This window comes from Bubalus bubalis, chromosome 18 (assembly GCF_019923935.1).
Source record: "Bubalus bubalis isolate 160015118507 breed Murrah chromosome 18, NDDB_SH_1, whole genome shotgun sequence".
In the NCBI taxonomy this organism is placed as follows: domain Eukaryota; kingdom Metazoa; phylum Chordata; class Mammalia; order Artiodactyla; family Bovidae; genus Bubalus; species Bubalus bubalis.
This window is the reverse complement of record NC_059174.1, coordinates 52,930,691-52,944,763: the sequence shown is the minus strand read 5'-3', so window position 1 is coordinate 52,944,763 and position 14,073 is coordinate 52,930,691. Positions and strand designations below refer to the sequence as shown.

Below are 14,073 nucleotides of genomic sequence, written 5' to 3'. Positions count from 1 at the left end.
ACATACACAGATATTTGAGCCAGTCCTGCCCAAGAAAATACAGGCACATACACACACGCACCACGCACCCAAACAGCCTCACAGATGTATTTGCATTGGTCAGTGTCACCCAGAGTCTCTCTCTCATACATATATATCCCACCATCACCTAGAATTAGCACCTCTTCTCTCTGCTACCCATCCCAGTACACACACACACACACACACACACCCCAAGGATGCCCAGGTCAGAACCGCCACAAATATCTGGAGAATCGCCAGCAGAGGCACCCTGCCGTCCTTTCTGCATCTCCATCTCCACTCTTCCATGAGTTGTCTTTGACCCACTCTGCTCTCCCCTCTCCCCACCCTTGCCCTCCCCCACCCCTCAGCCCTCCATCTGGTGGGTCCAGGCAGGCACTCAGGCCTCTCTGCTGTCTCCCCCATCCCCCAGCCCTTCCCCATCCTCTCCAAAAGCCCAGAGGCCGTCGCTGCAGGCTTTCAGGGGTTGCCAAGGCAACGGGGCCTCGTCCCTCATCCCCCTGGGGGTGGGCTGAGGACCCGGCCAGCCACACCGATAAGGGGGTTCCAGTTACTGTGGCAACCGTTGCAGGCCTGAGCTCTCGGCTTCTAGAAGGTGGAGGGGGGGGCAGTGAGTGAATGGTTGCCAAAGCAACCGAGAGCCAGCAAGGACTGGGAAGAGGCAGCTGAGCCCTGTCTCCCTTGCCCAGGGCTGTTGTGGGCATAGCAAAGCACTTAAGCATCATTCTTCCATTCCCTGGGTTTGTTTTAAGGGAGGGAGAGGAAGTGAAGATAATAAAACAGGAATTCCACTCACTCTCCTTCTGATGAGTGTGACCCCTCTCTTCCTTGCTCAACAGGAACCACAGAGAGAGTATGCCTGGTACAGGGCACAGCAGAGGCCTTGAATGCTGTGCACAGCTTTATTGCTGAGAAGGTCCGAGAAATCCCACAAGCGATGACCAAGCCTGAGGTGGTCAATATCCTTCAACCCCAAACCACAATGAATCCTGACAGAGCCAAACAGGTTAGCAGGGATAGAGGCTGGGTTTTCGTAAAGCCGGTGGGATTTGAGAGAAAGCACTTCTTCCATGTAACCAGATTGCGATGAGGGTTCAATGGCATGGTGGTGGTGTTCTGGCTGTGAAGTCCTGTCCAATTCTTTGCAACCCCATGGACTGTAGCCCGTCAGGCTCCTCTGTCCAGGAGATTTCCCAGGCAAGAATATCGGAGTGAGTTGCCATTTCTTCTCCAGGGATCTTCCCGCTCCAGGGATTGAACCTGCATGTCCTATTTGGCAGGCCGATTCTTTACCACTGAGCCACCTGGGAAGCCTGCTTCAATGGCATAATAGCTAAAAAACATTTATCAATCAAATACACGGTAGTGGTTCATAAAGAGAGCCTAAGGATGCCAGACCTCTTATTGGAGTGATTTGATTCAGAGGGAGAATGAAGGTCTGGGAGAATCTGACCGAGAGCCCCTTATTTATCCCTCCCTCCTAGGATTCACCAGATCCCCTTCTCTCTTCCACCTCATCCCATTGTCTCTCAAAACCACCTGCTTCCCACTTCCTGTTCTCACCAGAAGTAACCACCCCACCCATAGGCAACTCAGCACTAGTACCCGCTCTGTTCATAGCTACTGGATAGGAGTTTAGCCACCATTTTGGGAAAATGGTGTTTGCTTAGGAAGCGAGGAGGCAGGTCTTTTTCCTACACAGCCCTCTTGAGGAGGGATGGAAGGAGGGCAGAGCCTTTCGGTTGCCTGCATTATCAGAAGCCGTGGCATAGGGATGTGGCAAGAGTGGATCAATTGCTTCCTGGGCCTCGTGGGACTGTGCACACTGGGCAGCTGGGCTTCCTGTAAAGCCCCTGGCAACATGGCCCTGACTGGGTAGGGGGCCGAGCAGAAGCAGAGCTCGGGGTTGGCTGCGGTAAACTCCCCATTTGCTCTCCCTCTCTCCACTCCCGTATACGTGTGCACACAATGCAAAAGGGCAGAAGCCCTGAGCAGGCGGACAGGCCACTTGTGAGGGTTCCTGAACAGACGTCTGCCTGGAAGCAAAGATAAGAGAGAGAGCCTCGGTAAAAGGAATCTGGGATTCCTGGGAAATCCTATTACCCTGAGATGGGAAAGACCACGGGTCTGAGTTTCTACGGGTTCGTGGGGAAACGGTGGGCAGTAAACCCTAGTAGAATACTGCGGATCAGAGCGATCCCCCCAAAACCTGCGAGTTTGAGGCTTGGAGCGCGGCTGCTGTCCTTGGTGCTGAAGCAACTCCGCCCCTCGCTCCCAGCCGGCCCTTTCCTAAATCCCTTCCCACCAGCAGGCCACAGCTTCCCCACAGTTTGCAAGGAAGCAAAGGTACTGCCTCTTCTCTCCGGCTTGGTCGTGGCCGCTAGGGGCTCAGGGTTCATCAAAAGTTTGTACATGTTGCAGGGAAAATGGGGTCAGCATCATTAGCACCTGAGCGTCTTACTCCACTCCCTAAGCCACAGGAACTCTGAAATAGTGGAGTCTAACAGTTATAGAACCAGGATTTTTTCCTCTGCCTTGTTACGCAGGGGCTTCAAAGAATGAAAGAGATAATGGCTAAAGGTTCAGACTCTGGAGTCAGATGTTGAGTTGAATTCTATTCTGATAGTTCCTACCTGCAGGACCTTGAGCAAGTGACTTGATTTCTCCATGTAAAATGAGATTCATAATGGTACCTATTTAAGGGTAGTGGCTAGTGTTTATTAATGTTTGAAAAGCAATTATCCAAAAATGTTTGCTATTGTTGTTACTATGAGATTTTTGAGTCAGGAGGCAAGTCTGTTCCCTTTTTGCCTTGGACTTGCTGTGTTGCCCTGTGTCTTCTTCCGTTATGTATGCTCAGCTTCCCTTTCTTTACAGTGGGGAAGCAGGGTCAAACTGGGGATTATAAATTGAAGTGCTTCCAGAATTCAGAAAGGGAACATAAAGGACTGAGGATGTACCCTTATCATAGAGGTATCATGGTATCCCTAAAGTGGGTAGTTTCTGCTCAGCTCCACTTGATTCTTACCCTTTGGGAATGAGGATGGAGCATTATTGGGTTGACTCAAAAGTTTGTTTGAGTTTTCCTATAACATCTTCTACATTTTTCAAATGAAGTCAAACATATCTGAAATCAACTGATTTTTCAAGGTTGGCTCAGTTTTTAAAACACTCTGTGGCTATGGGCTGGCTGTGGCCTGAGCACCACCAGTTTGCCACCTCTGGGTTAGATGGGTGGTTCTCAGCCCTGGCTGGTATCTGAATCATCTAGGTTAAAACACAGATGCCTGAGTCCCAGCCTGGGACCACTGAATCCAAATTTCTGGGGAGAAGTCCTGGGAATCTGAACTTGAACTCTGGCCTGAGATCAGATCCTGGCTTTACTAGTCACTATCTGTGTGACCTTAAGCAATTTACTTAACTTCTCTGTGCCTCCCTTTCCCAATCTATGTGTTAGTCACTCAGCTGTATCTGAGTTTTTGCGACCCCATGGACCATAACCCACCGGGCTCCTCTGTCCATGGGATTTCCCAAGCAAGAATCCTGGAGTGGGTTGTCATTTCCTTCTCCAGGAGATCTTCCCGACCCAGGGATCAAACCTGGGCCTTCTGCATTGTGGGCAGATTCTTTACCATCTGAGCCACCCAATCTATAAAATGTGCTAATAATAGTACCTACTTTATACAGTTATTAGTGGCTGCTGCTGCTGCTGCTGCTGCTGTTATTGTTACTGTTGTTTTTAAATCTCCAGACTTGCAAACATCTGAGGCAGATGGTCTCTGAGGTCCTTCTGGCTCTGAGACACTTACAATTCTACGGCTCTGTGATTCCAAGATTCGAGGAATATATTATTCTAACATTCTACTGTTCTAACATCCAGGATTCTATAGAACTGCATCTGAAGATCTAAGGTGCTGTGGTCTTGCAATCTGGGCCTATTGTGAGGACAGCTACTGTTTTCTGAGGGCTTCCCTGTGCCAACCACCATGGAATAACCTTAGTCATTGAGTATCCCCAAGACCTGAATAGAGCAGCTGTGGTAATGTCAATGTCAGCAGTGAGGAAACGGAGGCACAGAGAGGTGAAGGCTTTTGCTTTCACCATTCCTTGGTGGACACACTTTCTTGGATGGAAAGTTTTGATCCTTCTCCTGTTGCTCTGCAATGCTGTATCACATACTAAATCCCTCTTTACTCTTAGTCCTGGTTTTGCACATTCTTCTGTTCTATCCACTTGACTTGTCAGACTTCTCTTTTCCCAGTGATTTCTTTAAAATCTGTATTGAGAGATAATCCACATACTGTAAAGTTCACCATTTTAAAGTGTTTAATTCAGTGGTTTCAGTATAATCACAAAGTCATGCATTGATCAACACTATCTAATTTCAAAACATTTTCACCACCCCCAAAAAAGCCCCATACACATTAATAGTCATTTTCTATTCCCCAGTGCCTCTGCCCCAGCCCCTTTCACCAGTGATCTGCTTTTAATGCCTATAGATTTGCCTATTCTGAATAGTTTATGTAAATTGAAAGATACATAATGATATACAATGTGGCATGCTGAGTCGTGCTTTCCTTCCCTTAACATAATGTCATTAAGATTCATCCATACTGTGCATGCACGCATGCTAAGTCGCTTCAGTCGTGTCCTACTCTTTGTGATCCTATGGACTGTAGCCCGCCAGGCTCGTCTGTTCATGGGGATTCTTCAGGCAAGAATACTAGAGTGAGTTGCCTTTCCCTCCTCCAGGGGATCTTTCTGACCAGGGATCAAACCCACAACTCCTACATCTCCTGCATTGATGGCAGGTTCTTTACCACTAGGGCCACCTGGGGAGCTCAAATCCATACTGCGGTGTGTATCAAAACTTCATTCCTTTCTGTGGCCAAATAATACTTCATTGTATGGATGTACCACATTTTGTTTATTTATTCATCAATTGATAGAAACGTAGAATGTTTCTACTTTTTAGCTATTATGAATTATGCTGCTAATGAACAAATGTGTGGAGATTTTTTTCAGTCCTCTTGGGTAAATATGTAGGGTGGAATTTCTGGGTCATATGATAAAACCTACGTTTAACTTTTTGAAGAACTGCGAGACTGTTTTCCTAGGTGGCTGTGCCACAGATGTGGGATTTAAATACAGGTCTGCCCCTGGGGATAACAATCATTGCATGTGTACGTTCACCCACCCTTGGCTAAGTATGTGCCAGGCATTCGTCTAGGAACTGAGAACCCAGCAGTAAGCAATAAAGACAAAAATTTCTACCCTTGTGGACCTTAAATTCTCCCCTGGGAAATCAGAAAAGAAGCAAATAAATAAAATGTATAGGATGTCAGGGAGTGAAAAGTACTATGAAGACAAGATGGAGAAAAAGGAAACGAAGTATGGGTACCTTTTTTCTCTTTATATTTGGAAAATGTTTAAAGAACAGTACGATGAACTCCCTATACACTGCACTTAGACTCACCAGTTATTAACATGTGCTTTATCTCTACACACAGACACACACATTGACTTTGGGGTTCTTTTTGTTGTTGATCAATTTGACTTTTTTTTTTTTTTGGCTAAACTGAGAGGCATGCAGGATCTTAGTTCCCCAACCAGGGATCAAACCTGTGCCCCCTGTATTGGAAGCATGCAGTCTTAACCACTGGACCACCAGGGAAGTCCCTGTTGTTGATCTATTTGAAAATAAGTTGTAGATCTTATGACTCTTTGCCCCTAAATACGTCAGTGTCTAGCTGCCCCAAACAAAGATAGTCTCCTATATTATTATAGTACTTTTATTGCACTTAGAAAAATTAACACTGGATTCATAATATTGCTAAATAAAAAGTCCGCGTTCAGATTGTCAAAAATGTCTTTTACATGTATAGAGTATTTTTATTAAAGATTCAGTCAATGTTCATGCGCTGCATTTGGCTGTTATACCTCCTTAATCTCTTTTAATCTAGCATAATCTAGGATATATTTTTGAAGGCAGAGCCAACAAAATTGCTGATTGGATGTTGAGTGTAAAGGAAAGAGAGGACTCCAAAAGGTTGGGACCAAGTAGTGATAGGATGCATTTTCCGTGTGCTGAAATGAAGAAGACCGTGGCAGAAACACAGTTGAGGAGGAAGATGAGTTTCGTTTTGGACTTTTGAGGGGTCCACTCAACATCATACGAGAGATGTGAAATTAGCAGTTACGAATCTGAAGGTATCTATGATGGAGACGTAAAATAAACACACATGAGCTTTGATAATCTGGGTGGGCAGGGAAGGGCTTTCTGGGGGGGTGCATCTGTGCAATGAATGAAGACAGTGAGAAGCCCTCTTTTCCGAGGAAAAGCACTCCAGGTATGGGAACAGCAGGTGCAAAGGCCCTGAGTCTGGGCACAGCTTGGCCAGTTGGAGGGACTGCAGGGAGTCTGGTGTGTCTGCAACGAAGTTAGCGAGAGGGAGGAAAGACTGAAGTCAGAGAGATCAACAGGGAGCACAGCATGTAGAGCATCAGTTCTCAGCCCTGTTTGATTGTTTGAAGGACCCAATGTCCGCTTTCTCCTGGATATATTAGGTTGGCCAAAAAGTTCGTTTGGGTTTTTCCATTGCATTTTATGGAAAACCTGGAACTAACTTATTGGCCAACCCAATATTTTACCATGCCCACTTTACTCTCTGAAATTATATATACAATGAGCCTATTTATATAAAGAGAAAGCATATCTATATCTCTAAGATCTTTAACACTTGTATTGAGATATAATCCACAAAAATACGTTGGACCCATTTAAAGTATGCAATTCAGTGGCTTTATTGTATTCCGAGTCGGGCATCCATCATCACAATCAATTTTAGAAGTTTCATTTCCTCAAAAGGAAATCTTGATCCCTTTAGCTACCACCCCTCAATCCTCCCAGCTCTTCCCCACCCCAGCCCTAAGCCACCACTAATCTCCTTTGTCTCTATAGATTTGCCTGTTCTGAACATTCATATAAGTGGAATTATACAATATGTGGTCTTCTGTGCCTGGTTTTGTTCACACAGCATAATGTTTTCTAGGCTTATCCATGTTGTAGCAAGCATCAGTCCTTCAACTGGTTTAAATTGACTGTAATTTTCCATTGTACAGATGTACATTTCCTATATCCCTAAATATTTTTTCCTAAAGGAGAAATGAAAGGAAGGTGATTTGTTATAAAATGAGTTTTAATATGGTGGCTCAGACAGTAAAAAATCCACCTGCAATGCAGGAGACTTGGGTTTGAGCCCTGGGTGGGGAAGATCCCCTGGAGAAGGGAATGGCAACTCCAATATTCTTGCCTGGAGAATTCCATGGACAGAGGAGCCTGGTGGGCTACAGTCCATGGGGTTGCAGAGACTCAGATATGACTGAGCAGCTAACACTTAACAAGATGAATTCTAATATGTAAATGCTCAGGCAGGGCCACAGTAGAAGAAATAATGAAATAGCTGCTCACACCTAACATGGCTTGAGTGACACAGCAAGAAACATGGTGATCCAGAGCGTAGTAATGGAGAGTTAAATGATACAGATGGCATTACTACCAATGTCATGGTTTTCTTTTTTTTAATTGAAGTATAGTTGATTTACATTGTTATGTTAATTTCTGCTGTATGGCAGAATGATTCAGTTATTCATATATATACCTTCTTTTTCATATTATTTTCCATTATGGTTTATCACAGAGTATTGAATATAGTTCCCTGTGCTATTCAGTAGGAACTTGTTTATCCGTTCTATATATAATAGTTTGCATGATGTCATAGTTTTCTAAAATGATGAATGACTCTTGGTAAATTCAGAACAAAACAAAATACAGCCTTATCTTGACTTACTGATACTGTAGTTACATTCCTGAAAATTTCAATAGATCTTAAAACTGTGCAAAAGAAAAAAATACTTGGTACTTAACATGTAGCATGAAATTCAGTTCTGGGTTGGGAGATTTATAAACAGGCTTTTCACCAACATGAATGTCCAGGGGGACATTCAAAAGTCATATAGAACCTGTGACAGTTCTTCATTTCGAGGAACTGACTCTCACATTACTGTGTGCAAACGTCTTTGGGCCTGCCCACTGAATGCCCACATCTGCCCCCAGTTGTTTCGGCAACCAAAACCACTCCCACAATTTCCCAGACACCACTGGGGTCAGGTTTAGGGGTTAAAACAAAGAGGCAGAGATGAGAGCTTCCAAGGATTGAACCCACAGGTCTGGGGGGATGTGAGAAGCACTGGAAAGGAGAAGCACTGTAGAAATGCTCTTGGAGATGTGAAAGGAGACATTTGGTTTTGAAATATCCCCACTGGTGTTAAGATTGATCCAATTTGTAGCTGCAAAGGATGGGCTGCTCTACAGCTGAGAAGGGGGACCATCATATAACATGACCAGTTTTCTCCATCTTCTCTGATGTAAGCTTTGTTACCATCATTTCACAGATAAGACAACTGTATAAGACTAAGGCTAAGGCTAATTGCTAAGGCTGTAATAACAAGGTTCCACGAAGTAGGTGGCTTAAACAACAGAATTCATTCTCTCACGATTCTTGAGGCTAGAATTCTGAGCTCTAGGTGTTGGCAGTGTTGGTTTCTTCTGAGGCCTCTGTCTTTGACTTGTGAATGGCTTTTATTCTCTCTCTTCTTTTTTTTTTTTTTTTGCCATACCTCATGGCTTGCAGGATCTCAGTTCCCCAGCCATGGATTGAACCCGGGCCATGGCAATGAAAGCCCAGAGGGCCTTGGCAGTGAAAGCCAGGAATTCTAACCACTAGGCCACCAGAGAACTCCTGTCTTCACATGGCCCTCCCCCTTTGTGTGTCTGTGTCCTAGTCTCTTCTTATAAGGACACCAACCATATTGATTAGGGTCCACCCTAATGACCTCTCTTAACCTTCAAGGCCTGTTTAAAGACCCTATCTCCAAATACAGTCATATTCTGAGGTACTAGGGGTTAGGACTTCAAGAGGTGAATTAGGATGGATGGGAGCAACAATTCAATCCATAACAACAGAAAGGTTAATCCAGGTGACCACATCATGGGGTGGAAAGCACAATGGAACAGTAATCCATGAGGCTGCACTTCAGTTCCTTCCGGGTAACCTTGGGGCAAGTCCCTTCACCTCTTAGGCCTCGGGTGGCTCATCTGTAAAGTGAAACTAATAATGCCTTTTCTGAGGCTGGGAGTCAGAGTACTTAATGATATTGAAGGACATGGGCACCAATGCAAGCTTGGGGGCGGGGTCCTGGTGGGCTCCCACTTGGTCAGCCATTAAACTTTTAGGTGCTGGATGTAAGGAGGACCCAGGGGTCCCAAGGACAGGGTGGCTGAGAGGCTACCAAGGGGAGTTGGAGTACTAGCTCCTTTTTTCTTTTAACTAATAAATATGGAAATATTTCAGTATTTCTGCACTATTATTTTTATTTACTTATTTTCTTTTAGCTGTGCTCCACAGTGTGCAGGATCTTAGTTCCTCCATCACTAATCAAACCTGTACCCCCTGCAGTGGAAGTGCAGAGTCCTAACCATGGACCACCAAGAAAGTCAATATTTCTAACCTAGGACTTCCCTGGTGGTCTAGGGTTAAGAATCCATGCTTCCACTGGAGGGGACACAAGTCCGATCCCTGATGGAGGAGCTAAGATCCTGTATGCTGTGTGGCCAAAAAAAATAAATTTGAATTAAAAAAAATTTTTTTCCTAACCGGTAGGACCATACTGGTGCATATCCAGGGGGCTTGCTGGGTTTGATTTTGGACACTTGAGAGCCAGCGGTGAGAAGTACCTTGAGACAGCCAGTCTTAGACGAATATTGCCATTCAGTCTCGGATGACCCCGCCCCTAAAGACCCTCCCTCTGGCTCCCCACGCAGGCCAAGCTGATCGTCCCCAACAGCACGGCGGGTCTGATCATCGGCAAGGGGGGCGCGACCGTGAAGGCCGTGATGGAACAGTCGGGGGCTTGGGTGCAGCTGTCCCAGAAGCCGGAGGGCATCAACCTGCAGGAGCGCGTGGTGACGGTCAGCGGCGAACCTGAGCAGGTGCACAAGGCCGTGAGCGCCATAGTGCAGAAGGTACAGGAAGATCCCCAGAGCAGCAGCTGCCTGAATATCAGCTACGCCAACGTGGCTGGGCCAGTGGCCAACTCCAACCCCACCGGCTCGCCGTACGCCAGCCCCGCCGACGTGCTGCCCGCCGCCGCCGCCGCCTCGGCCGCCGCCGCCTCGGGCCTGCTGGGCCCGGCGGGGTTGGCGGGCGTGGGGGCCTTTCCGGCCGCCCTGCCTGCCTTCTCGGGCACCGACCTGCTGGCCATCAGCACGGCACTCAACACGCTGGCCAGTTACGGCTACAACACCAACTCCCTCGGCCTGGGGCTCAACTCGGCCGCAGCCTCCGGGGTCCTGGCCGCCGTGGCCGCCGGTGCCAACCCTGCCGCCGCCGCGGCCGCCAACCTCCTGGCGTCCTACGCCGGTGAAGCAGGGGCCGGGCCAGCCGGAGGGGCTGCTCCGCCTCCACCGCCGCCGCCGGGAGCCCTGGGGTCCTTCGCTTTGGCCGCGGCCGCCAATGGCTACCTCGGGGCCGGGGCGGGCGGCGGGGCCGGGGGAGGGGGCGGCCCGCTGGTGGCCGCTGCGGCCGCAGCGGGGGCGGCTGGGGGCTTCCTGACGGCGGAGAAGTTGGCCGCCGAGAGTGCCAAGGAGCTGGTGGAGATTGCGGTGCCTGAGAACCTGGTGGGAGCCATCCTGGGCAAGGGGGGCAAGACGTTGGTGGAGTACCAGGAGCTGACAGGCGCCCGCATCCAGATCTCCAAGAAGGGCGAGTTCCTGCCAGGCACGCGGAACCGGCGGGTCACCATCACGGGCAGCCCCGCGGCCACGCAAGCCGCTCAATACCTCATCAGCCAGCGGGTCACCTACGAGCAGGGAGTGAGGGCCTCAAACCCCCAGAAAGTGGGATGAGGCCTGCGGTGTGTGCTCCCACCTGGCTCCCTGCCCCTCCTCCTCCTCCTCTTCCTTCTCCTCCTCCCCCTCCCCAACTCCTGACCTCAGCTCGGTATAGTCCTGCTCCTCTTGGGATGGGGCTGGGGTAGGCCTGACTGCACTCCCCCCCACCCCTTTTCTGGTAGTCATAGGCAGGATTGAGTGATGGCTGGGGATGAGGCCAAGAAGCTCCCTCCCCAGCCCTGAACTGACCCCTTCTTTCCTTCCTCCCTATGCTTGACTGGGCCTGACCCTCCTCTCCCAGGGCCCAGGTCTGTGTGATATCTGTATATATTGCATTTTGTTGATTTTAATAGAAAACAAAGCGTTATTTTCTCTTTTCTTTCCCTCCTTTTTTTCCCCTCCTTTGATAAGGATTTCCCCTCCCCCCTTTATAAACTTTTTGTTTCCATATGGGAGGAGGGGAGGAGCCTCTGGGTCACCTAGAATGAGGGGCCTCCCCAAAACAACACCTGCCTCTCCTGCTTTCAGCTCCGGATCTGAGGGACATGATGGAAGCAGAGGTAGCAGAGGAGTGTGAGTTGAAATGGGGTATTTGGAGCAAGGACCCCAGAGTTGTAGATTTTCTCAGCTACTCTCCCTCCCTGCTGGAGTTGCCCCTCCTAGGTGGGACTTTTCAACTCTTTTGTTGTCAGGTTGTATGGGGGGGTGGGGGAGGGGTGCGGTGCTGCTGGGAATAAGGCCGGCTCTGGGATTGGGCCAGTCCGGTGGGCAAGACTGGCACTGGCAAGAGGCTGGAACAACTTCCTGTGGCATCTCCTATGGCTTTTCCTAGAATAATGGGTATGAGGTTTTGTTGTGATGTCACTGAGTCAAGTACTTTCCTGGGGTGCTTCTGGCACTTTGAATGATGTCCCAGGAAGTAGTTCCCCAGAGGTTACTTCCTGTGATGATAGGAGAGACAGGTACTTCCTGTGATGTCTCAATGAGCCTTCCTTGAAGGTTACTTCCGAGATGTCATAGGGGCATGCACTTCCTGTGGTGTCTCTAGGTTACTTCCTGTGACATCATTGGGATGAAGCATGTACTTCCTGTATCAGGCCATGGCCAGTCACTGATCCTCCTTCTCTACCCACACCCCTCTGTGGTGGGTCTTGGCCTGGGGGTCTTCCTAGAAGAAGAATAAGGCGTGGGACTTGGATCTAATCTGGAGGACTATAAGGAAAAAGACCCACTATTTCTGGGGTCACCTCCATCCAAACACACCAAGTCAGAACTCACCTGGCAGGGAGGGGTGGGAGATGGAGCTGGTGAAAACTGTTAAAGACCCTCTTTCCCACCCCCGCCTTTTGTGTGCATGCTTGTGTCTGCGTGGCTTTGTTTCATTAAGTCTGGTGAGCCAAATGTATGGTGGCTCTGTCAGGCCACGGTGGCCCAGGAGAATGCAATGAGCCATGGTAGGGTCCCTTGAGCTGGAATGCTTTGTGTGGTCTAATGCATTAGATTGACTTGTGGTTTCCGGCAAACTGGAGTACTTTGGTGGTCTCTGATGGATCGGAATGTTTTGGTGCTCTCACCGTAGGCTCTGAGGATCTAGAATGTTCTGATGAAGTCTGCCAAGCCAGGCAGCCCTGAGAGTTGGTTTGAGAGTGGCTCCCTGGGCACTGCGGCTGTGGTCAGCTCTAAGGCCTTGTTGGCAGGCTGAGATTTCAGGGCCTGACAACCCTATGGACTTAGGAGAGCTGAGACCCATCTCTACCCCATCCATCTCCCCCTCCCTCATGGAGACCACCTCCACTTCCTCCAGCCCAAAGCAGGGACCCTGGTGCCCTGGTTCCATCATCAGCATCTCTGGGGGAGGGGCACCCCCTGCCCACCCTCTCCCCCAGTTTTCCCCCTCACAGGTCTTCCAGACCCTTCTCTTCTCCATGGCTTTGGGGGAATCCGGCCTCCTCGTCTCTCTCCCAAAAAAGGAGAGGAGAAAAGCCAGAGACAATTCCTACCCCTAAAGCCTGGAAGACCCCTGCCCCTTGCTAGAGAGCCACCCCCAAATCAAAATGTGAAAATCCCTAGAAAGCAATAGCCTTCAAGGTACCTTGCACTGAATTTCCCACCACAGCCTTGATGGGAGGCTGTAGCTTGGGCACTAGGGTGACTTTTTCCATGCCCTCTTCATCTCCAGGGTAGGGGGCAGGCCCCATTTCCTCATCCTTCACCTCCCATCGCTGCTGCCGTCACCCCTAATCTCCAGACTAAACCCGGATGGAGATTTGAGTGCCAAAACAATTCTTGATGTAACCTTGTACATATCTTCTGCAGTTGGGGGCTCTTGGGGTAGGAGGTGGAGGTGGTCCTATGGGCCACTGCTCCCCTCCACCTCTCAAAAGACCTTACAGTATTTCACAGCATCTCCACCCACATGTGGAGACTGCAGTATCGAGCTGGAATATCCCCCCCTACAACTCCCCAGGCCCCCATAAGCAGGGGAAGGAGCCAGGAAGAGGTGAAGTAAGGTCTGGGAGTGGGGAGGTGGGATTTGAAAGCACTCATTTGCGTATCATTTGCATCCTCAGCTGCCCTTCTAGTTTGTTAGATGCTTTCTGTAGACCTATTTCTGGGTCCCAATCAGTGGGATCCAGCACTCCTCTCACACAGACACATCTCTGGAGGCTGGGCCTCCTGAAAAGTGTTCCCTTGGGGTATCTGTGTGACAGCCCCTTCCCTGTTCACATTTTTCGGGGACCCCCTACCCCGCCAGCCAGGGCTATCTGAAAGGTAGTTTGCTAGCTCAGTCAGCTAGTTCACTCACTGTGTTGGTGAGTGGAGAGCCACACACCTTTCCCCATTTTACCACTCCACTGTCTTCCTCATCCCTGGAAAGTCCCTTCTGCAATCTGACCTCAATCTTTTGTGCTGCAGTTTGTCTAGAGAGGACGCAGATGTGGGGTCAGCGATGGGGAATCATTGAAAAATCCATCACCTTTCCCCTCCCCCACCTTCCCTGTTAGCCAATCAGATCTGAGAGACTCTGAGTGGCCTTCCTGCACCCTGCTCTTCAGCACCCAAGAGGTGCTTAGTAAGTGTTTGCTGCATTGAATTGTTTC

General features: G+C 48.9%; 1 protein-coding gene across 1 annotated transcript in view; it reads left to right on the top strand.

Annotated features, from left to right (window-relative positions):
- The window catches only part of NOVA2 (NOVA alternative splicing regulator 2), a 29,161-nt gene extending 15,115 nt beyond the window's left edge, over nucleotides 1-14,046 (top strand). The window contains exons 3-4 of the mRNA XM_006067479.4: nucleotides 861-1,027; nucleotides 9,905-14,046. Coding sequence (XP_006067541.2) covers nucleotides 861-1,027; nucleotides 9,905-10,987 — 1,250 coding nt within the window. The 3' untranslated portion in view covers nucleotides 10,988-14,046. The remainder of the gene's footprint in view (nucleotides 1-860; nucleotides 1,028-9,904) is intronic.
- Nucleotides 14,047-14,073: the final 27 nt, after the last annotated feature.